This window comes from Globicephala melas, chromosome 20 (assembly GCF_963455315.2).
Source record: "Globicephala melas chromosome 20, mGloMel1.2, whole genome shotgun sequence".
In the NCBI taxonomy this organism is placed as follows: Eukaryota; Metazoa; Chordata; class Mammalia; order Artiodactyla; family Delphinidae; genus Globicephala; species Globicephala melas.
In genome coordinates, this window is record NC_083333.1 from 48,344,027 (window position 1) to 48,369,159 (window position 25,133).

At 40.9% G+C, this 25,133-nt stretch overlaps 1 protein-coding gene across 1 annotated transcript in view; it reads left to right on the top strand.

Moving 5' to 3' along the window:
- Nucleotides 1-3,246: 3,246 nt before the first annotated feature.
- PPM1D (protein phosphatase, Mg2+/Mn2+ dependent 1D) overlaps nucleotides 3,247-25,133 on the top strand; it is a 53,267-nt gene continuing 31,380 nt past the window's right edge. Inside the window, exons 1-2 of the mRNA XM_030881833.2 lie at nucleotides 3,247-3,879; nucleotides 20,607-20,835. Coding sequence (XP_030737693.1) covers nucleotides 3,408-3,879; nucleotides 20,607-20,835 — 701 coding nt within the window. The 5' untranslated portion in view covers nucleotides 3,247-3,407. The remainder of the gene's footprint in view (nucleotides 3,880-20,606; nucleotides 20,836-25,133) is intronic.

The following is a 25,133-nucleotide window of genomic DNA, read 5'->3' on the forward strand; positions in this document are numbered from 1 at the left end:
GGGGACAGGGAGCAGAGAAATTGGGTAGAATCAGGAGTCAAGGTAGTTTTTTTGTTGTTTGTTAAAATAGAAACCAGAACACATTTGTACAAAGATGGAAATGACCCCATAGAAAAAGAGAAATTGATGAGGTAGGAGCAAGAAAGGATAACTGGTGGAGCAAAGCTCTTGAGAAGGAGTGAGGAGACGGGATCTAGAATACAAATGGAAGGGTTGCCTTTAATGGTAGCAAGGCCTTGGCATCATGAAGAGGAGGATGAGGAACTGAGAAGCCAGGATATTGGATGGAAAATGTAGATAACATTTTGAAGAATAAATAGTGGAAGAAAGGATTTCAGTGAGGCATGAACAAATGAAGGGGGAGTTAACAGGGATCAGTAGGTGACAGCATGTTGGTGTGGTGGCAGCTGGCATTAACGTTAAAAGAACTTGGGTTTCGTGTGTTTTTTAAAAAATATTTATTTGTTTATTTGGCTGCGCTGGGTCTTAGCTGCAGCATGTGGGATCTAGTTCCCTAATCCGGAATCGAACCCAGGCCCCCTGCATCGGGAGCGTGGAGTCTTAACCACTGGACCACCACAGAAGTCCCAAGCTTGGGTTTTTGAAGGAGGAAGGAAGAGAAATGATTTGGGGGCAACAAGAGAAGTTGGTTTGAAGATAAGAATACCTGTGAGAGGAAAAACAATCTCCTGTACTTGAAAAGTTGTAAGGGAGGTAGTTTTGCTAGGCGACAAACCAGTTTTCAGTTGGAAGAGGAAGTTGATGGGACATTTAGAGAAGAGGTTAAGAATAAAGAGGAAATGGCTGATAAAGATGTTGAAATCTGAAGGGTGGAGTGAAATGGTTAGGATGATTGGTAAAGAGCAGAGTACTGAATCAGATTAATAGAAGTAGAGAGTACCATGGAGATGCTAATCAGGGTAATGGTGGATAACCTGGAGGCTACCGGTTGTGACTGAGTGAAAAGGATTATAGAGCATGATGGAATTAACTTTTTGTAATCTCTAAGAGTGGAAGGGAAGGTGAGTAAGCTGTTTAAGATGAGTAATATAGAGAGCTACACAAACTGTTGTTTCTTGCAGGTCTTGTGTTATGGAGGGTACTGAACTAGAATTGCTAATATTTCACTTAGGTTTTTTGCATTTAGTTATAAAATATGGTCTACAGATATCTTTCCAGCGTTACAATTATTAGGGTTTAATAACAGGATTATGATTAACTTTCAAAACAAGCTGGGATTTTTTTCTAGGTGTTTTTACACTCTGGAACCATCTGGTGTAGTAGTGCATTTTGACATAGGGTATATCTTTGATTACATTTTCAATTTAATTGATCTAGTCAGACTTGCTACATTTTGAGGTGACTTAATTTATTTTTAAAAATTTATTTATTTACTTTCGGCTGCGTTTGGGTCTTTGTTGCTGTGCGTGGGCTTTCTCTAGTTGCGGCGAGCAGGGCCCACTCGTTTTGTTGTGCGGGCTTCTCGTTGCGGTGGCTTCTCTTGTTGCGGAGCACGGGCTCTAGGCTCAGGGGCTACAGTTGTTGTGGTGCGCGGGTTCAGTAGCTGTGGCTCGCGGGCCCTAGAGCGCAGGCTCAGTAATTGTGGCACACAGGCGTAGTTGCTCAGCGGGATGTGGGATCTTCCTGGAGCAGGGTTTGAACCCATGTCCTGCGTTGGCAGGCGGATTCTTAACCATTGTGCCACTAGGGAAGCCCTACCCACTGTATTTTTATTTTTATTTATTTTTGGCTGCGTTGGGTCTTTGTTGCTGTGCGCGGGCTTTCTTTAGTTGCGGCGAGTGGGGGCTACTCTTCGTTGCGGTGCGCGGGCTACTCATTGCGGTGGCGTCTCTTGTTGCGGAGTGCGGGTTCTAGGCGCACGGGCTTCAGTAGTTTTGGCACGCGGGCTCCGGAGTTGTGGCTCGCGGGCTCTAGAGCACAGGCTCAGTAGCTGTGGTGCACAGGCTTATTTGCTCCGCGGCATGTGGGATCTTCCCGGATCAGGGCTCGAACCCGTGTCCCCTGCATTGGCAGGCAGATTCTTAACCACTGCACCACCAGGGAAGTCGCAGGTGATTTTATTTATATGTTTATTGGCATAAGGATTTTTTTCTATTTGTATTTCTTGTCACATGTGAAAAAATGAACATTTTCCCCATTCCCAGTTCAGAACTAGTATCATTCCTTTTGAAAATAACTCCAAGGCTGTAGAGGAAAGGGCACCCAGGAGAGCTGATGGTGATGTGGCCCAAAACTGGAAGAGTGAACTTTGATTCACGACAAGAACGTGTGCTGTTGAGAACATACCAATCTGCCCACTCTGAGGCTTATTTTAATGCCGTTGAAGTCCGTGCAAAGGTTTAGACTGTAACCTACTGGAGGAAGACAGAAGATAACCGAACTGTTGGAGCACTGGAGAGCTGGGTAGTTTTTGTAAGCTATTTTCTGATCCCGCCTAAGGAGGAAAATGCTGCACCCAGGGCTCGTCGGAAAAAGTACTACTTTTAACAAAAGCTGAAAAGATGTTTAAAAAAACAGTTAAGCCTTTTAAGTCTCCGACATACCCAGGTATATGAAACGAGACTGTGCAGCCGATAGTGGAAATTTCCCAAGTTTTCTTAACACAAACTGGATTTGCTCTCTCAACTCCCGGTCGGATCCATCCCACCGAAATCCAGTTCAGCTGTGGCATGCTTTTTCCAGCCTGTTCGCAAACCACCTTCCGAAGTGAGGTTTCCCGCCATTTAACTTCAAGAAATGAAGGTCTTTCCTCCCAGATTCTCTACACTCGTGGGAGGCCCAAGCCCACACGAGGCGAGCAGCGGAACGCCCAGGGCAGCAGACTGCATCATGATCCCCGGGATTGAGCAAAAAGGTGACATCAAATTGGTAGATAAGCGTTTAGCACCCGCCGAAAAGTGGGAGGGCGAAAACACCCACTGCAAAGCGAAAGCCAGCCAGGTCGCGCGCGGGCCCTGCGCCCACGGCGGGAGGAGGGAGGACGGCCGTTGCGGGGAGGAGCGAGGGTTGAGGGCGGCCGTTGCGGGGAGGAGCGAGGGTTGAGGGCGGAGGGCGGGTTCGCTCCAACTCGACTCCGGATTGGTCGGGCCCAGAGAGCCGAGTGACGTAAGCCGGGAAGAACGTCTGATTTGTGTGGTGGGCGCGGGCAGCCGGCGGAGGCGCATTGCGCAGACGCAGCTGGTCTGCTCCTTTCCCCCTGGCGCTTCTGCCCAGCTCTGGCGGACAAGTCTCGACATCGTGCGCCCCCCCCCACCTCCGGGACCGCTCCCTCCCCCTTCTCTGCGTAGTCGAAGATAAACAATAGTTAGCCGGCGAGCGCCGAGTGTGTATCCCGCCGCCGCATTCGGCGGGCTGCGTGGGACCGGCGGGATCTCGGCCAGCCTGCCATGGCGGGGCTGTACTCTCTGGGAGTGAGCGTCTTCTCAGACCAGGGCGGGAGGAAGTACATGGAGGACGTTACTCAGATCGTGGTGGAGCCCGAGCCCACGGCTGAAGAAGAGCCCTCGCCGCGGCGGTCTCTCTCTCAGCCGTTGCCTCCGCAGCGGTCACCGCTGGCTCTTCCTGGCGGCGAAATCTCGGGGAAAGGCCCGGCGGTGGCAGCCCGAGAGGCTCGCGACGCGCCGCCGGACGCCGGGGCCTCGCCGGCTCCCGGCTGCTGCTGCCGCCGCCGTTCCTCGGTGGCCTTTTTCGCCGTGTGCGACGGGCACGGCGGGCGGGAGGCGGCACAGTTTGCCCGGGAGCACTTGTGGGGTTTCATCAAGAAGCAGAAGGGCTTCACCTCTTCCGAGCCGGCGAAGGTGTGCGCTGCCATCCGCAAAGGCTTCCTCGCTTGTCATCTCGCCATGTGGAAGAAACTGGGTAAGTTCCTCGGCTTGTTTGGCGCCCGCCTCTTTTTCAGGCAGTTTGGGGCCTTTTATAGCGCCAGTCCCGTGGTCCCCCAGCACGGAGAGCGCTCTCAGTGTCAGTCGATGGGAGGGAAGACTTTTCTGGGTCTCAGCGCTCTTTCCACGGTGGAGGTGCGGGCAAACAAAGTGGCTTTGGGAAGGATAGGATTGTTGTCTCCCTTCAAACGCTCCTCGCTTTACTTCCCTCCCGCCCCAAGGATCAATGGGGAGCAGTCCTCTCCCTTCGGGACTTCACTTTGGCGGCCGCCAGCGGAAACGTGTTTGAAACCTGGAGCCAGATTTTGGCCAAAAGATGCACTGAAGACACGTTGCTATCTGGGACAGGCGAAGGAAGCGGGAGGTGGCAAAAATTAGACGAGATCGGGTGCGTTCAGGGTGGTATGGCTGTAGACAAGACGGCAAAAATTAGAGTGTTTCCTTCCGATCTGTCATAATTTTGCTCTTGAAGGACTTGTCCCTGTCGGTTGCCTCCTACTGGTGGTGTCAGTCCTCCAGAATTGATCCAGGGTGGCTGGTAGTTGGAGTAAGCTGTTGGATAATTCAGAAAGTCTAAAAAGTTATCATCTAGCGACTTAAAGTCTTGGAAGGAATTCGCTGTGGTGGTCATGAAATGTTTCTAAGATCTTTATGCTTGTACGGCTTATGAAAAACAAAAGCGCAGAATGCGTTCCTACCGCTTAAACTGGCCGGGTTAAAGCGATGTGTTAAATTCAGCTAGGGCTTTTTAAGAGTGCGCTTCCCCGCCCCCACCCCCACCCCCACCCCGCCCTTTGGTAGTTGCCTTAGCTAATTGCTGTCAGGTCGTTCTCCACAGTTCCTAGTTAAAAGTACCTGCAAATTGTAGCTGCCCGTCAAGGCAGCAAGAGGTAAGGAATTACTGATGTGCCAAAAGGAGAGACCTTCATTTCTAAAAATTTGGTGTAGTTGTAGTTTCATCTAAGATTTAAGTGTTCTCTAAAGCAGACTATGTTCCTGTACCCAACATATGTTATCATACAGAGTTATAATTGCTTACCCATTGCTGTGAATGAATGGTCTGAATCTTTTTTTTAGAGAAAAGGTAATACTACTGTCGTTTTAAAAGTCCTGTGGTTTATGGAAGAATAGTGTTGCTTTATTTTCAGCAGAGGGACAGAGACGTAGAGAAGAGTGTAAAGGTTGGTCAAATACAGAACATTTTAAAAAGGTATTGTTATAGAGTTGTAGAGTAGCTTCTTTCAAAGTCTGTTTTCTATTTGCCTGGCTTTCTGCCAGGAATTATTTGATTGACTCATAGAACAACCAGTCCACCGGTGGGAGGCGTTTTTCCATCCAATCCCAGAGGTCCCTATTATAGATTTGTTTTGTTTTTGTGTAGGCAGAGCACAGCTGAAAGCACCAGGAGTATATTCCAGAAATTTGTCATTTCATTGCTTGCAGGGCAAGTAGGAGTGGACAGCAAGACAAGATAGAGGAAGATTAGACACAAAGAACGATTTAGAGTCCTGTTTATTTTGCAGCACACTTGGGGCAAGGTGAATTTGCCATATGTTTTCACTAAAAGGATAAAATATAAACCCTGTTACTTGAACATATATTTTTTTAAAGTAAATTTATTTATTTTTATTTTTGGCTGCGTTGGGTCTTTGTTGCTGCACGCAGGCTTTCTCTAGTTGCGCTGAGCGGGGGCTACTCTTCGTCGTGGTGCACAGGCTTCTCACAGCAGTGGCGTCTCTTGTTGCTGAGCACGGGCTCTAGGCGCGCGGGCTTCAGTAGTTGTGGCACGTGGGCTCAGCAGTTGTGGCTCGTGGGCTCTGTAGTTGTGGCTCGCGGGCTCTAGAGCGCAGGCTTCGTAGTTGTGGCTCACCGGCTTAGTTGCTCCGCGGCATGTGGGATCCTCCCAGACCAGGGCTCAAGCCCATGTCTCCTGCGTTGGCAGGCGGATTCTTAACCACTGCACCACCAGGGAAGCCCATTGAACATATTTTTAATAAAGCAGAAACCATGCTGTTAAATGTGAATGTATATGTTTTTTGACATATATGTACTTTGTGAACCAAGATTTATACACCAAATGTTAAAGTTTGCTTTGTTGCACAGTTAACCTCGTACTCCATCATCAAAACTTGAATTAAAAAAAAAAAAGAGTATGCTGAGTATATGGAAATCTTGACACAGGAAACTCCCTGTGTCAAGTTTCCACTTTTGTAATTCTCATTTGGTTATTGTAGTGGTTCTCAAACTTTTTGCTCTCAGAACCCTTTGTACTCAAAAATGATTTAGGGTCCTAAACAGCTTTTGTTTATGTGGGCTACATCTATCATATTTACTGTTTGAGAAGTTAGAACTGAGAAATTTAAAAAATATTTATTAATCTATTAAAAATAAACTTATTGTATGTTGACATTTTTAAGTGAAAAATCAGTTTTTCCCCCAAATAAATATTGAAATAAGAAATATTCTCATCTCTGCCTCTGCATTCAGTCTGTTATGCTATGTTTTCTGGTGAAGTATGTAAAGGAAAGGCAGTCTCACACACATATATAGTAGGAAAAGGGAGGAATAGTTTGTCTTTTCAGATAGTTGTGGATATTCTATACCGAAGTGATAGTTTCTTAAGAGTAGTCAAAATAGAATATGAAACCTCATCAATGAACTTTTCTATTTTTACATTAAGAGCCATTGGTCTCTCTTGCACTTTGAATCAATTTTTTACCTATGTGTGATTTTGTGACATGGTGCATTAGTCATTTGGAAAATAATGGTTCACTGAATTACGTGGCTCTTCCAAGTATTGATGCATTTCATTATACAATATTAAAGTATCCACATTTGTTAATATCACTAATCTCTTCAGAAAAATCTTAAGGTTGGGAAGTTATCAAGTTCATTGTAGTGGACACACATATTCTAAAATACGAGGTTTTGGGATTTCACTGGCAGTCCAATGCAGGGCATGTGAGTTTGATCCCTGGTGGGGGAACTAAGATCCCATATGCCACATGTTACTACGGCCTAAATAAATAAATAAATAAGAGGTCTTAAGCAGCAGTTAGAAATTTATCACTGGCAACAAATACTGTCAGTTGTTTCTCTTGAAATGAAAAACTCACTTTGTTCATTTTGAAGAAAATGTACACTAAATGGCCAAGTCATCTTCTTATTTTTTTTTTTTGGCCACGCCATGTTGCTTGCAAGATCTCAGTTTCCCGACCAAGGGACACGGCAGTGAAAGGCCAGAATCCTAACCACTAGGCCATCAGGGAACTCCCTGCCCAAGTCTTATTAACCCATTTTATCAGTCTTTCAAGTAAAAATGATGGTCTGTGAAAATTGTGGCTACTTCATTTCATAACTCACACAATCACAAGTGCTTTTCCTCTATACAGCCCTAGTATGTAACAGAAGTCTATTATTCATGCTTCTCTTGTCTTACAGAATGTTAAAAAGACATGTATTCATGGGTGGGAGTTTAATAAAATTAATTTTTATTGCATCATCAAGGATATTATTTTTAAAATTTATTTATTTATTTATTTTTGGCTGTGTTGGTTCTTCGTTTCTGTGCGAGGGCTTTCTCCAGTTGCGGCAAGCGGGGGCCACTCTTTATCGCGGTGCACCGGCCTTTCACTATCGCGGCCTCTCTTGTTGTGGGGCACAGACTCCAGAGGCACAGGCTCAGTAGTTGTGGCTCATGGGCCCAGTTGCTCCACGGCATGTGGGGTCCTCCCAGACCAGGGCTCGAACCCGTATCCCCTGCATTGGCAGGCAAATTCTCAACCACTGTGCCACCAGGGAAGCCCATCAAGGATATTCTTAAGTTAAACTGGTTTGCCTTTTTTTTTTTTTTTTTGCGGTATGCGGGCCACTCACTGTTGTGGCCTCTCCTGTTGCGGAGCACAGGCTCCAGATGCGCAGGCCCAGCGGCCATTTCTCACGGGCCCAGCTGCTCTGCGGCATGTGGGATCTTCCCGGACCGGGGCACAAACCCGTGTCCCCTGCATCGGCAGGCGGACTCTCAACCACTGCGCCACCAGGGAAGCCCCACCCCAGCACCACTTATTGAAGACTGTCTTTTCTCCACTGTATATTCTTGCCTCCTTTATCAAAGATAAGGTGACCATATGTGTGTGGGTTTATCTCTGGGCTTTCTATCCTGTCCCATTGATCTATATTTCTGTTTCTGTGCCAGTACCATACTGTCTTGATTACTGTAGCTTTGTAGTATAGTCTGAAATCAGGGAGCCTGATTCCTCCAGCTCTGTTTTTCTTTCTCAAGATTGCTTTGGCTATTCGGGGTCTTTTGTGTTGCCATACAAATTGTGAAATTTTTTGTTCTAGTTCTGTGAAAAATGCCAGTGGTAGTTTGATAGGGATTGCACTGAATCTGTAGATTACTTTGGGTAGTAGAGTCATTTTCACAATGTTGATTCTTCCAATCCAAGAACATGGTATATCTCTCCATCTATTTGTATCATCTTTAATTTCTTTCATCAGTGTCTTATAATTTTCTGCATACAGGTCTTTTGTCTCCTTAGGTAGGTTTATTCCTAGATATTTTATTCTTTTTGTTGCAGTGGTAAATGGGAGTGTTTTCTTAATTTCACTTTCAGATTTTTCATCATTAGTGTATAAAAATGCCAGAGATTGCTGTGCATTAATTTTTTATCCTGCTACTTTACCAAATTCATTGATTAGCTCTAGTAGTTTTCTGGTGGCAGCTTTAGGATTCTGTATGTATAGTATCATGTCATCTGCAAACAGTGACAGCTTTACTTCTTTTCCGAATTGGATTCCTTTTATTTCTTTTTCTTCTCTGATTGCTGTGGCGAGAATGTCCAAAAGTATGTTGAATAAGAGTGGTGAGAGTGGGCAACCTTGTCTTGTTCCTGATCTTAGTGGAAATGGTTTCAGTTTTTCACCATTGAGGACGATGTTGGCTGCGGGATTGTCATATATGGCCTTTATTATGTTGAGGAAAGTTCCCTCTATGCCTACTTTCTGCAGGGTTTTTATCATAAATGGGTGTTGAATTTTGTCGAAAGCTTTCTCTACATCTATTGAGATGATCATATGGTTTTTCTCCTTCAATTTGTTAATATGGTGTATCACATTGATTGATTTGTGTATATTGAAGAATCCTTGCATTCCTGGGATAAACCCCACTTGATCGTGGTGTATGATCCTTTTAATGTGCGGTTGAATTCTGTTGGCTAGTATTTTGTTGAGGATTTTTGCATCTGTGTTCATCAGTGATATTGGCCTGTAGTTTTCTTTCTTTGTGACATCTTTGTCTGGTTTTGGTATCAGAGTGATGGTGGCCTCGTAGAATGAGTTTAGGAGGGTTCCTCCCTCTGCTATATTTTGGAAGAGTTTGAGAAGGATAGGTGTTAGCTCTTCTCTACATGTTTGATAGAATTCCCCTGTGAAGCCATCTGGTCCTGGGCTTTTGTTTGTTGGAAGATTTTTAATCACAGTTTCAATTTCAGTGCTTGTGATTGGTCTGTTCATATTTTCTGTTTCTTCCTGGTTCAGTCTCGGCAGGTTGTGCTTTTCTAAGAATTTGTCCATTTCTTCCAGGTTGCCCATTTTATTGGCATAGAGTTGCTTGTAGTAATCTCTCATGATCTTTTGTATTTTTGCAGTGTCAGTTGTTACTTCTCCTTTTTCATTTCTAATTCTATTGATTTGAGTGTTCTCCCTTTTTTTCTTGATGAGTCTGGCTAATGGTTTATCAATTTTGTTTATCTTCTCAAAGAACCAGCTTTTAGTTTTATTGATCTTTGCTATCGTTTCCTTCATTCCTTTTTCATTTATTTCTGATCTGATCTTTATGATTTCTTTCCTTCTGTTAACTTTGGGGTTTTTTTGTTCTTCTTTCTCTAATTGCTTTAGATGCAAGGTTAGGTTTTTTATTTGAGCTGTTTCCTGTTTTTTAAGGTAGGACTGTATTGCTATAAACTTCCCTCTTAGAACTGCTTTTGCTGCATCCTATAGGTTTTGGGTCATCATATCTCCATTGTCATTTGTTTCTAGGTATTTTTTGATTTCCTCAGTGATCACTTCGTTATTAAGTAGTGTATTGTTTAGCCTCCATGTGTTTGTATTTTTTACAAATCTTTTCCTGTAATTGATATCTAGTCTCATAGCGTTGTGGTCGCAAAAGATCCTTGATACGATTTCAATTTTCTTAAATTTACCAAGGCTAGATTTGTGACCCAAGATATGATCTCTCCTGGAGAATGTTCCATGAGCACTTGAGAAAAATGTATATTCTGTTGTTTATTGATGGAATGTCCTATAAATATCAATTAAGTCCATCTTGTTTAATGTATCATTTAACGCTTGTGTTTCCTTATTTATTTTCATTTGGGATGATCTGTCCATTGGTGAAAGTGGGGTGTTAAAGTCGCCTACTATGATTGTGTTACCGTCAATTTCCCCTTTTATGGCTGTTAGTATTTGCCTTATGTATTGAGATGGGGAGCGCAGAGTCTTAACCACTGGACCACCAGGGAAGTCCCCTAAGCCCTTCTTGATTTATTTAATTAACATTGAGCTTGACCTCTCTAGCTTTGTTCTAGTGCTTGTGTACTCTTGCCAAATAAAAAAGGAAAACTTAATTTATCCAAAAATTTTTATATGACTTATTTTTGTCTTGAGGCCAGGGGATTTGATAAATATAGCATGGAGTGAGAGAGTATGTGAGTATATCCTTTTGGGGTTTTTTTTGGCCGTGCCATGCGGCTTGTGGGATCTTAGCTCCCTGACCAGGGATAGAACCTGGACCCCTAGCAGTGGAAGCGGGGAGTCCTAACCACTGGACTGCCAGGGAATTCCCAACATATCCTTTTTTAAAAGTATTTTTTTTCATATTTTTATTACTTCTTGATCTTAAGTTGCAGTATGTGTGTGATTTATGTATTTTCTTATGTCTGGATTTACCGTTCTTGTGTTATGCTTGCCTTCTAAGAAATAATGTTTCAAAGTTTGTGTGTGCTTCTTTAGGTTTATTCATTTGAAATAATGTTCTTATTATCCTTTTCTTTTGATAGTTCAGAGAAGATAGTGAACAACATGCAGCTTTTATTCCACTGAGCCAAAGTTCATTGACTTATGTTATCAAGAGAGCCATTAGAAAGATAACGACATACTCTTGAAATAAATGTAGTGTGATCTCTGATGTGATTACAGGAAATTTGCCACAGTATTTGTAAAGGAAGATGAAATATGGGACGTTTTGTTTTTTTAATTTGTTCAAATGAAAATCAGAGCATCTACTTAAAAGAATATGGCCAAATGAATGAATTATGAAGAAGCTGGTCCTAACCTAAATTGTTGGTTCTGGTTTTGGCACATAGTTTTCATTCTCTTAAGTTTAAAGACAGAGACGGAGACAGACAAATGCAGAAGAGGGGTGGAAGGGGTAAAGGGAAAGACAGGGAAAGCCAGATAGAACTAAACTGGAAGAAAACCTTTATTAAATCATAGAATTTTAAACCTGTATCTTTATTGTAGTTTGATATTTCTCAGTTTTTACCGTCAAGGACCTTCACCCTCTCGCACATCACATGTTCCGAATGAGTTTGCCATATTTATCAAGTACCAGTTTTTTCCATTTTTGTTAATCAGTCATTACTTTCAATCAGTATTAGATAATCTCTGCTACATGTTGTTGCATATATCGATAGTTCATTCCTTTTTTTATTACTGAGTAGTATGCGGTTGTCTAGATGTACCACAATTTGTTTATCCATTCACCTATTTTTTATATATATATATGTACACACACACACACACACACACACACATATATACATATATATATATATATATATATATATATATATTTAGGCTGCGTTGGGTCTTCGTTGCTCCACACGGGCTTTCTCTAGTTGCAGTGAGCGGGGCCTACTCTTCGTTGCTGTGTGCGGGCTTCTCACTGTGGTGGCTTCTCTTGTGGAGCACAGGCTCTAGGTGCACGGGCTTCAGTGGTTGTGGCACACGGGCTCAGTATTTGTGGCTCGCAGGCTCTAGAGCACAGGCTTAGTAGCTGTGGTGCACAGGCTTAGCTGCTCCACGGCATGTGGGATCTTCCTGGACCAGGGCTCGAACCCGTGTCCCCTGCATTGACAGGCGGATTCTTAACCACTGCGCCACCAGGGAAGCCCTCCATTCACCTATTGATGGGCATTTGGATTGTCTACAGCTTTTGGCTATTACAAATAAAGCTGTGATGTAAAGCTTTTCTTTACAGAAGTCCACTAATAAATGTAGAAGGAATGGGGACTTCCCTGGTGGTAGAGTGGTTGAGACTCCACGCTCCCAATGCATGGGGGCCTGGGTTTGATCCCTGGTCAGGGAACTAGATCCCACATGCATGCTGCAACTAAAAGATCCTGCATGCCACAACTAAGACCCAGTGCAGCCAAATAAACAAATCCATATATTTTTTTAAATGTAGAAGGAATGATAGAACTCGAAAATCTCATTTGGTAACCATCATAATAGTTGATTCAGCCAAGAAACATCAATAAATGTTACAACTAGTAGGTAAAACTTTGAGGAACAGCTATATTACTTTCCTAGAGGTGCTGTAACAAATTAGCACAAATTGGGTGGCTTAAAACCACAGGAATTTATTCTCTCATGGTTCTGGAGGCCAGAAGTCTGAAATCCAGGTGCCAGGAGGATTGATTCCTTTTTGGAGGTTCTGAGGGAGGATCTGTTCCATGCTCTCCCCTAGCTTCTGGTGGCTGGCAGCAATCCTTGTCATTTCTTGGCTTGTAGATGCATCACCCAGTCTCCACTGTCTTTGTATTGCCTCCTCTGTGTCTTCTCCCCTGCTCTTCTCTTTTTTTTTTTTTTTTGGTACGCGGGCCTCTCACTGCTGCGGCCTCTCCCGCCGCGGAGCACAGGCTCCGGACGCACAGGCCCAGCGGCCACGGCCCACGGGCCCAGCCGCTCCGTGGCACGTGGGATCCTCCCGGACCGGGGCACGAACCCGCATCCCCCGCATCGGCAGGCGGACTCCCAACCACTGCGCCACCAGGGAAGCCCCCTTGCTCTTCTCTTTTAAGGACACTTGTCTTTGGACTTAGGGCCCACTCTAATCCAGGGTGATCTCTTCTTAAGATCTTTAACCTAATTACATCTGCAAAGATCCTTTTCCCAAATAAGGTCACATTCAGAGGTTGTGGGTGAGCATATCTTTTATTGAAGTTGGGGGGGCACCACTCAACCCACTCCAAGGATATTTATGTCGTCTCAGATAATCTCCTCATGCACACTTATTAATTACAGAAGGAAAAGGATTATAGGGGGAAACCTGGTAGACAGCACCTTAATCGAGTGATCAAGAGTATCATCACTTTTAACGGGACAAGTTGAAATTGTATACTGCCTGCAGGGAGAAGATCATATTTAATACTTCTGTGATATTCCTGCCAAAAATGTGTAATCTGATTACAAACAGGAGGAAATATGAAACAAACCCAAACTGTGAGACATTCTTGAAATGACTGGCCAAGTACTAAAAAGCATCAAGGAAACACTGAGGAATTGTTCCAGATTGGAAGAGAATAAAGATAAATAAAGATACATGATAAGTAAATATAACAAGGGATCCTGAATTTTATTCTTTTACTATAAAAAATATTGTTAGGATAGTTGATGTAATTTGCATGAGATATATGGATTAGATGGTTGTATGGTATTAATGTTAATTTCCTGATTTTCATGGTGTATTGTAGGAATTAGATACTATAATAATATTTGGGAGTGACGGTATATTTTGTTGGCAGTTTGCTTTCTGTTGGTTCAAGAAAAAAATTCTTTGGATTATTCCTAGGGAAAAAAAAAAAAAGTAAACCTGAAGAAGCAGGTCTCAGATCAGAAACCTTGGATACCTCCAGGAATCTAGGTAGCAGTTTCACCAGAGCCCTGCTGCTGGATGCATACCAGGCTATATTTATTTGTTTCAGTACACAGACTAAATCAGAAACTTGGCAGCAGCATTTGGAATCACCATTTGATTATAATTCCCTGTCATTTTCCAAGAGCTATCAGACTTTTGCAGTGGTCAAATTATAGACTGGAATATATCGGATCACCACCTCAGCTTATGTTTTAATGGTGACACCAATCTTTGTTATGCTTTGAGAGGTGTGATAACGCTTTTAATTTTCTGTTTTGGAAGAGAGTATCATTGGTGGTCTTGCACTTGGCCTTTTCTACCCTAATAGGCTTTCGACCAATCAATGAAGAGCTATATTGGGAAGCTATTAGTTGCTGAGGTTATTTGGGGACCAAACTAGCTGTGGCATAGGTTTGGGATTCCATTGGTTCTGAGGTGGACTGGATTGAAAGTCCTATTTAGTACCTGACCTCCATGAGCCTTATGTCTTATCAGTGGACTGTGGCTGTGTTTTGTAGCCCCAGAATTATTATCTTAGAGCCATCGTTCAGTAGTTACTCAATGTTGTGGGTATTTCTTTTTCCTTGGTGTATAGCTACATGTGAAAATGGCCACATATCACTTTGAAGAAGGTTAACAATTCTTTAAACGTGTAAGATTTTCTTTTTGTTTTTTGTTTTGTTTTCTGTGAAAGACCATTCTGCAGATCCAATTTTTCTTCTGCCCTCTTGTCAGTGAGGTAACTGTACCAGATTTTCTTTGGGTAATTAACTGCTCCTATCTGATCTCTGTCACCTCAGGTTCTCCTATCCACAGAGATCAGGGAGCCCATTTTCATTGCAGCCTCTTCCCTTAGTATTTCTTGCCTAGAGAGAAGAGTCAGTAAAATGTGTTTAAAAGATTTTAGTGTACCATATATAAAATAGACAAACAATAAGGATTTACTGTATAGCACAGGGAATATATTCAATATCTTGTAATAACCTATAATGGAAAAGAATAATAAAAAAAAAAAGAACATACAGGGACTTCCCTGGTGGTCCAGTGGTTAAGGCTCCGCGCTTCCAGGCTTCCTTGGTGGCGCAGTGGTTAAGAATCCGCCTGCCAGCGCAGGGGACACGGGTTTGAGACCTGGTCTGGGGAGATCCCACATGCCACGGAGCAACTAAGCCGGTGCGTCACAACTACTAAGCCTGCGCTCTAGAGCCCGCGAGCCACAACTACTGAAGCCCACATGCCATAACTACTGAAGCCTGGGCGCCTGGAGCTGTGCTCTGCAACAAGAGAAGCCCTCGCAATGAGAAGCCCTCGCAATGAGAAGCCCTGGCTCGCCGCCACTAAAGAAAGCCCGCACACAGCAACGAAGACCCAACACAGCCAATCAAGCAAGCAAGCAAGCAAGCAATAAATAAATAAACAAACAAACAAACAAATAAATAAATAAAATCTATTTAGGAAAAAAAAAGAATCTGCCTGCCAATGCTGGAGACACGGGTTCAAGCCCTGGTCCAGGAAGATCTCACATGCCACGGAGCAACTAAGCCCGTGCGCCACAACTACTGAGCCCGCGCTCTAGAGCCTGCGAGCCGCAACTACTGAAGCCTGTGCACCTAGAGCCTGTGCTCCACGACAAGAGAAGCCACCGCAATGAGGAGGCTGTGCACCGCAACTTAGAGTAGCCCCCTCTCGCCACAAATAGAGAATGCCCGCACACAGCAGCGAAGACCCAATGCAGCCCCCCCACCCAGCAAATAATAATAATAATAAAAAAAAATTAAGGAAAAAAAGGACTCCGCGCTTCCACTGCAGGGGGCACCGGTTCAATCCCTGATGGGGGAACTAAGATGCCACATGCCGTGTGGCATGGCCAAAGCAGGGGAAAAAAAGTACATAAATCACTTTTTTTTATAACAATGATTTTTTTTCAATTTATTTTATTTATTTATTTTTGGCTGCACTGGGTCTTCATTGCTGCACACAGGATTTTTCTAGTTGTGGCGAGAGGGGACTGTTGTGCAGGCTTCTCATTGCAGTGGCTTCTCTTGTTGCGGAGCACGGGATCTAGGCGTGCAGGATTCAGTAGTTGTGGTTTGCGCGCTCTAGAGTGCAGTCTCAGTAGTTGTGGTGCACGGGCTTAGTAGCTCCGAGGCATGTGGGATCTTCCCGGACCAGGGCACGAACCTGTGTCCCATGCATTGGCAGGCAGATCCTTAACCACTGTGCCACCAGGGAAGTCCCTTAGTCTTTGTTTTAATGACTTATGCACATTTCCTAAAGGATACTTATGTCAGAGTTCATATACTATCAGATACTGTCTTTTTAATATGCTCCTAGTTTTAAGTCATTTTTTTAAATTAAAAGATTAAAATGTAAAGTAGAAAACAAGAAAGGCTAACTAAGGAAGACAAATTAAAGAGGTAGGTTCCTTAATATATAAGTTTATTGCAGTTTCAATCAGAACCTCCACAGGGTTTGTTTTTTAATTTTACAAGTTGCTTCTGAAGTTCATATGGAAAAATACTTAAGAGAATATTGAAAAAGAAGAATAATTGGCGGATACTTAAACTCCCTATTATTAAAAAGCACCATAAATAGATTAGTAGGATGAGTCCAGAAATAGATCTGAGGCAAAATGTAACATATGATAAAAGGTGACATTTCAAATGAATAGGGAAAGCATGGATTATTCAGTATTTTTAGATCATTGCAGAATTTCTTTCATAATATGTTAGTGCTTTTGACAAAAAATGTGATTTAAATATTAACATTGCTTTGAATATCCTTTTTATTTTTAGCTCTTTTTCATCTTGTTTTAGGTGCTTTTTGCAAACAGCTAAATTACTTGTATGCTGTAGGTAAATTTTATTTTCTGAATGTAGTTAAGAACCCTTGTTTCTGGGAGTTCACCTCGTTTGCATTTATTATGATAATAGATTTTTTTTTCAGGTTCTTAGCTGCAGAAAACCATGTTTTCTAGTTTGTTTTTTTTTAAAAAAAAAAAGGAAAAAAGAAAATGTTTTAGCAAGAGCTACAGTTAACCCATAAAATAATTGAAAGGACTAAAGAAACATACACCATATTCTATGCTGGGCTTCTGGAAATGACGTCTGTAACCAGACTGCAAAACTGCATGGGCTAGGGAACTGTCTGCTGTGATCTATGTTTGTAAAATTGAAGCCTTCTTCCTGCTGCTTGTTTTTCTTTTAACTTAAAAAAGGTGTGAAATATAACATAGCATGCATACATAAAAGGCCATGAAACATAAATGTACACTTTAATAAATAATCATAAAATGAATACCATCCAGTTACAAAAGAGAACATTGCCTGTACACCAGAAGCCCCTGTATGCCCTTTCTGATCTCATATTTCTGTCGTCCCCCAAGAGGCAACCACAAGCTTGACTTTTGTGATTATAGGTCTGTAGTGATTTACTTATTTTTCTTAATAGTTTTACCTCTTGTCTGTAAACATGATAGTTTTTTTTTCTGAAGAAAATCATGCTGAATGTATTCTTTTATCTCATCCTTCTTGTAAGATTCTCACCCATTATATGTAATATAGTCTGTTGTTATGTTGAAGGACATTTGAGCTGTTGCCCGTTTTTAGTCCATATGAACAGTGCTGGTATGAACATTCATATGTATTGTGTGTCATGAATTTATGCTATATACCAATGGGTAGTGAGTAGTCAAGAGTATACATATCTTCACCTTTACCATATAATGCCTAGATGTTTTCTAAAGTAGTTGTACCAGTTTATACTCCTACCAGTAGTTGATGATAGAACATGTTACTCCACATTCTTAACTTAACTCTTGTCAAACTTTAATTTATGCAGCAATCTGATAATTATGCTGTGGTATCTCATTATGGCTTTTATTTATTTATTTATTGAGTTATTTGTTTATGGCTGCGTTGGGTCTTCATTGCTGAGCACGGGCTTTTCTCTAGTTGCCGCGAGCAGGGGCTACTCTTCATTGTGGTGCGCAGGCTTCTCATTGCGGTGGTTTCCCTTGTTGCAGAGCACGGGCTCTAGGGGCACGGGCTTCAGTAGTTGTGGCTCGCGGGCTTCAGTAGTTGTGGCTCACGGGATTTAGAGCGCAGGCTCAGTAGTTGTGGCACACGGGTTTAGTTGCTCCGCGGCATGTGGGATCTTCCCAGACCAGGGCTCGAACCCGTGTCCCCTCCATTGACAGGCAGATTCTTAACCACTGTGCCACCAGGGAAGTCCTCATTATGGCTTTTAATTTGTATTTCCGTGATGATTAAAGAAGCCAAACACCTCTGCATGCTTTTTGGCTCTTTGGATTTCCTCATTTGTAAAAGCCTGTTCAGGACCTTTATCCGTTTTTCTATTGAGTAGTCTTCTTGATTTGATTTGTTTTAGCATTTTATATATTCTGGATACCATTCTTTTGGTGTGTATATATTATAAATATATCTCATCTTCCATTCTGTGAGTTGTCTTTTCACTCTAGTAATCATATCTTTTGATGAACAGAAATTCTTAATTTTGATGGTAGTACAACTTCACAATCATTTTCTTATATGGCTAGTGCATTCTTTGTCTTTCGGAAATCCTTCCCCACCTTGAGATCGTAAATGTACTTTCTTGTGCATTATCTAAGCATTTTAGCTTTGCTTTTCATGTCAGGTCTTTAATGTACCTGGAATTGATTTTGTGTGTGCGTGTGTGTGTGTGTGTTTGGCATCAGGGACCCAAAGTTGTTGTTGTTGTTTTTTTATAATTTTATCCCGTTTCCATTTATTGACTGTCCTTTCTCCACTGTTCATATATCAAGTGTCTGAATATGCATGGATCTGTCTCTGTGCTCACTGTTGTATTTGTTCACTGGCTTACAACTTTTCCATACAGGTCTTATTAGAGATTTGTTAGCATTGTTGGCAGGTATATCACACCTTTCACTGTTATTGTGAATGGGATCTTTTTTCTTTAAGTTACATTTTGTAATTTTTTGTTGCTGTTTTACAAAAATAGAATTCATATTTTATATAACTACTTATATCCAGTAGCCTTATTGAACTTTATCAATGCCAGTAATCTATCCACAAATGTTTTCTTTAGGGCCTTTTTTTGTTTCTTTGTTTCGGCGACTCCACTTGGTGCCTCTCAGGCTGGTTGCTTTTCTTAAATACATAATGGTGATAACAACAAAAACTAATGTTTATTGAACACAAACTATGTGTCTGGTGCTGTTGCTGATGTTTTACATGTGTATATGCCTGTGTGTGTGAATTTCTAGCTTCATCAATATTGGTAGCTGTTCTGGTTTCCCTTAGCATTTGTGAAGGTCATTATTTCGTATACTGCAAGCAACCCCCTGTTGTGAGTGACAGGTCACTCTGGAGGGTGGGTTCCATCTGTGGGATGGGATGGGATGGGGAGATGCACTGTAGTGTTCAAGAGATGGCTTTTCAGCATATATAATATTGGAAAAGAAAAGAACTAGTTAGCCCAAACATATTAGAGAAGGCTTGTGGCTATAAAAGTTGTGTGGCACCTGTCCATTTGGGGAGGGGGCTTATTTCTTCTACCACATCCCCTTTGAGACCCTGTTGTCCCTATCAGCTGATGCACCACTTTTCTTAAAAGAGAGGTATTATAGTTACTGGCATCTTAGGAACTTAAATGTTTCACCTTTTACCATGCAGGGAATTTAGGCACTGACCTAGCTCCTGCAGTTTTAAATGAATCTGCCAGGCTTCTACCATCCATTCCTGACTTCAGCCTTTGCCACTGCCTCTGAGTTTGAACTTTTCTGGAACTCTGTTAATGGGGAATACTGATGTACTGCCTCCTTTACTGACTGTGCTTTTTCCTTATGTTGGATTACAAATTTTGCATTCTGATTTTTCCCTCAATATAATTCCATTTGTTTAAAATTCCAGGAATTCCTCAGATTTTCTTATGACCCTTCTCTGTGTTTCATGACTGCTCTGGACTTTTTCTAATATTTATATTCTGTCCTTTCAGTAGGATTTTGGTGGGGAGAATATGTCAGTGTTTGGACTTAGTTTGCTGTCTTGAACTGTAACTTGAAGTTTAATATTACAGAATATTTCAGAATTTTAAATGATAGTGAATATAGTCAGTCAGTATAGGTTTTGGAATTAGGTATATGGGATCTTTGCCACTTAAAATACTTGAGTTATTTTGAGCAAATTTCTTAACCATTCAAAGTTTTGGTTTCCTCATCTGCAAAATGAAAATAATGGAACTAATCTTACCTATCACTTAGGTGTATTATATGAGATAATACAATACATGTAAAGCTCTTAGCACAGAAAGTGGTATCCAGTAAGTGCTCAATAAATGTTATTTATTAGATTATGAATATTCAACAGTTGTTTTAAAAACAAATCCAGTAGCTTTTTCTGAAAATCTTCTTGAAGTGAAATTAATAAACAGATGATAAGCTGCTAGCAGTATGGTATCAAAACTTTTAACATACCCTTGCCACTAAATGTAATTAAGACTAAGACTTATGTGGAATTAGTAAATCTGTGCTGTAACATTTTTCTCCTAGGATCAGCTTGATGGTCATAATATAGTTGCATTATTTATAAAATTAATTTATTAATATGTGAATGAAGGGATTAATAGAAGTCCTTCTTTAATAGCTTTCAAAATATTTTTCTTAAATATTTTCCTATGCTAATTCAAAATTTAACATGCTAATTCAGCATATGTTGGCATTTTTATTCTGCCACAGGATTAATGTATACACCTGAAAGAGTAAAATGTTTTATTTTTTATTACAGCAGAATGGCCAAAGACTATGACAGGTCTTCCCAGCACGTCAGGGACAACTGCCAGTGTGGTCATCATACGGGGCCTGAAGATGTATGTAGCTCATGTGGGTGACTCAGGGGTGGTTCTTGGAATTCAGGATGACCCAAAGGATGATTTTATCAGAGCTGTGGAGGTGACACAGGACCATAAGCCAGAACTTCCCAAGGAAAGAGAACGAATTGAAGGACTTGGTGGGAGGTAATTATTGTCCTATTTTGTCTTTCTGCTCTTGGTTCTATTTAGTCGTTTTCTGCTTTATTTACCAGATTGACCTACTCCTCCCTTTTAATGAAGTTACAGATTTTCAGTTTGCCTGATGAAGTACTTATGTATGTTCATATTTATCTTATTATTTTGAGTTGACTGTTTTATTTCTGATAATGGCTCCAAAGGGAAATAATATTTTAATATTATTAAATAATAATAATAATATAACTAATAATAATAATAATTTTGTTACTCAAGTAACAAAACATACAAGGATTTATTTAAAACCTTTTACATAAATACTGATCAGCATGCCCTTCAGAATCTGGACAGAGCAGCCCTTATAGTTCCAGAGTAGAACAATTTGATATTTATTTCTTTAGGCTGCGCTGGGTCTTAGGTCGTCTTTGTTGCAGCATGCATGCAGGATCTAGTTCCCCGATCAGGGATCGAACCTGGGCCCCTTGCACTGGGAGCTTCGAGTCCTACCCACTGGACCACCTACTCTGGGGAAGTCCCCCAGAGTAGAACAATTTGAATCTGTCTTTGGGAATAGAATTTTGTTAGAATTAGCTTTCAGTTTTTCCCTTTTATTTCTGAGTCATATATGCTGCAAACCTCTGTTTCAACTTATTGTCTCAATATGTATCGAGATAGTTTGTAAACTATGAACTGAATTTGACTTCAGCATATTTTTATGCTACAAACTAAAATGTAAGATTATTCTAAAAATCAGAGGAATGAGTAACATAAGAAAATTTAAAAATTATTCCAATACTAATTTTTAAAAATCAAGGATTAAGGCAAGTTAAACAGAGTCTGGTGTTTTCTAAATAATCATTCTAACTCAAGTCTTAATGATATTATTACTTGCCTCCTCTTTCTTGCTTTTTTTTTTTTTTTTTTAAGAAGCCCCAGGTTTTTGTCGTCGTTTTTTCTTTTCGGCTGCATCGGGTCTTAGTTGCGGCATGCAGGATCTTTCATTATGGTATACAGGCTTCTCTCTATTTATGGCGCGGGCTCCAGAGCGGTGGATGGGCTCTTTAGTTTGTAGCACGTGGCCTCTCTCGTTGAGATGCGCGAGCTCAGTAGTTATGGCGTGCAGGCTTAGTTGCCCCACAGCGTGTGGGACCTTAGTTCCCTGACCAGGGATTGAACCTGTGTCCCCTGCATTGGAAGGCGGATTCTTTACCACTGGATCACCAGGGAAGTCCCTCCTCTCTTTCTTGCTTTTTTTTTTTTGTGGTACTGGGGCCTCTCACTGTTGTGGCCTCTCCTGTTGCGGAGCACAGGCTCTGGACGCGCAGGCTCAGCGGCCATGGCTCACGGGCCCAGCCGCTCCGTGGCATGTGGGATCTTCCCGGACCGGGGCACGAACCCGTGTCCCCTGCTTCAGCAGGTGGACTCTCAACCACTGCACCACCAGGGAAGCCCTCTTTCTTGCTTTTATTAAATCAAAATGGTCTTTTTCAGAGAAATAATAAACTGAAGGAAAGAATTAACATCCTTAAACTACCAGGAGTTCAAAAGATAAGTAAGAAAAACACTAAAACTCTGCTGCCTTCAGATAGATGGATAATGGAGAGGAAGTTTGAACAAAAACAGATTCTCAAAAAAATAGTATAAACATTCGAAAAAATGTTTAACATTATTGAAATGAAATTATATTTTTTGCTGTTGGGTTAGCAATATTTTTGTTGTAATGGGTATCCTGTTGATAGGATTATATATTGGTATGACCTACACAAAATATAACACCACTAATTTTAAATGTATATAGACTCAGTAATTTAAGGAATCTACTCTAAAGAAGAAATATGAAATGTGGACCAAAATATCTGAATGGAGCTATTGATTGCAGCTGTGTTTATTGACTGTTAATTTAGCTGAAAATAACTTGAAGGCCCAACAGCTGGAAAATGGTTAAGTACATTTAATATATATTCATAACATTGGATATGATATGAACATTAATTTTTATATGTAAATTTTTAAAAATCATGGTGTTATGAAGAATTTCAAACATAAAAGTAAAGGTAGGGGAATTCCCTGGCAGTCCAGTGGTTAGGACTCTGCACTTTCACTGCTGAGGGACTGGGTTCAATCCCTGGTTGGGGAACTAAGATCCTGCAAGCCGCGTGGCGCAGTCAAAAAAAAAAAAAAAAAAAGTAAAGGTGGAATAGTGTAATGAACTCCCATACATATGGGGAATTTTTCTTTAATATATGATTTTTTTTCCCTGTTTCACTGAGAAATAATTGACATATATCACTCTATAAATTTAAGACATGCCACATGATGGTTTCATTTACTTATATTGTGAAATGATTACCACAATAGGTTCAGCTAACATCCATCTTCTCATATAGATACAATAAATAGAAAAGAGAGAATAAAGGAAAAAAATTCTCCTTGTGATGAGAACACTTAGGATTTATTGTCTTTAAAACTTTCCTGTATATAATGTAGCAGTATTAACTATAGTCATCATGTTGTACATTACATCCATAGTACTTATTTATCTTATAACTGGAAATTTGTACCTTTTGACCACATTCCTCCAATTCCCCCTTTCCCCTACCAGGAATTTTTAATAATATAGGAGAATGCTTATTGGTCACAATAAGCAGGATATAAAATTACATTGCTAACTCTTTGTCTCCATGGAGATTGTACAAATTTATACTTATATCATCAGGATACGTGGATGACCCTGACAACAGTTGATCATATCCAGTTGTAGGTTAAAAAAAGGCATCTTGGTGATGTTTTCATTTGCATTTATCTTGAGAAAGGTTGAATATCTTTTTATTTAAGAGCCATTTATACTTCCTTTTCTGTGTTTTTTTTGTTTATATTCTTTGTTCATTTTGGGGGAGAGTAGTTAGCCTTTTTTGTATTAATGTGTAGGAGCCACTTAGACATTAGAGAAATTAGACTGATATAATTGATGAGTTTCAGATGTTGTTTTCACAGTTTGTGTTTTGATTCTGCTCCTGGAATATTTTTCCATGTGGCAGTTTATTTTAATGTAGTTAAACTGATCAGTCTCTACCATTATGACTTTTGGGTTTTGTGCCATACATACAGTTCCTTCACTCTGAGGTTATTAAAAAGTCTTCTATATTTTCTTCTTGTACAGCAGTTATGAATACTTTGGTCTTAGGAACCCTTTACACTCTTAAAAATTGAGGCCCTCAAAGAGCTTTTTGTTTATATGGGTTATATGTATTGATTCTACCATATTAGGAATTAAAATGGAGACATTTTCAAATATTTGTTCATTTACTGAAAAATAACAATGTTAGGCTCATTATTTGTTAATATAAAGAAAATTTTTATGAAAAAATAGCTGTTTCCCCAAAACAAACATTTGAGAGGATTGGCATTGTTTTACATTTTTTAAAAGTCTTTTTATTGTCTCGCTTAATAGGCGACTGCTAGATTCGTGTATTTGCTTCTACATTCAATCTGTTGTGATAAGGTATTTTGGTTGTAGTATCTGAAGTAAAGTCTGGTTTTACAGAGATTTATAGGTGGAAAATGGAGACTATTTTAAAAGCTTTTCCATATTTTGGGGGTATTCTTCTTTGATATTATTCTAAAATTCACGAAGAGGGAGTTTCTTGAAGGTTAATAATATAGTGTGGTATCTGAAATCATATCAGTGACTTTTTTCATACTCTTTCACTGAGAGCCATAGGTGTATCAGTTACAACCAAGAGCCATTGGTTGAATAATATCTTTATCCATGCATGATTTTTTAATTAGTAGATTTTTGTTGTTTAAAGCAGTTTTAGATTCATAGCAAAATTGAGCAGAAAGTATAGAGAGTTCCTGTATACTCCCTGCCTCCTTCTACTCGCATAGTCTCTTCCACTATCAGTATCCTTCCCCAGTGGTACATTTGTTACAATTGACGACCCTACATTGACACATCATTATCACTCAAAGTCCATAGTTTACGTTAGGGTTGCTTTTGGTGTTGTGCATTCTAGGGTTTGACAAATGTGTAATGACATGTATTTACCATTATAGTTTCATACAGAATAGTTTCACTGCCCTAAAAAGCTTCTGTGCTCTGCCTATTTATCCCTTCCTCCCTCCATTTTTTTTTTTTTTTTTTTTTTTGTGGTACGCAGGCCTCTCACTGTTGTGGCCTCTCCCGTTGCAGAGCACAGGCTCTGGACGCGCAGGCTCAGTGGCCATGGCTCACGAGCCCAGCCGCTCTGCGGCATTTGGGATCTTCCTGGACCGGGGCACGAACCCTTGTTCCCTGCATCGGCAGG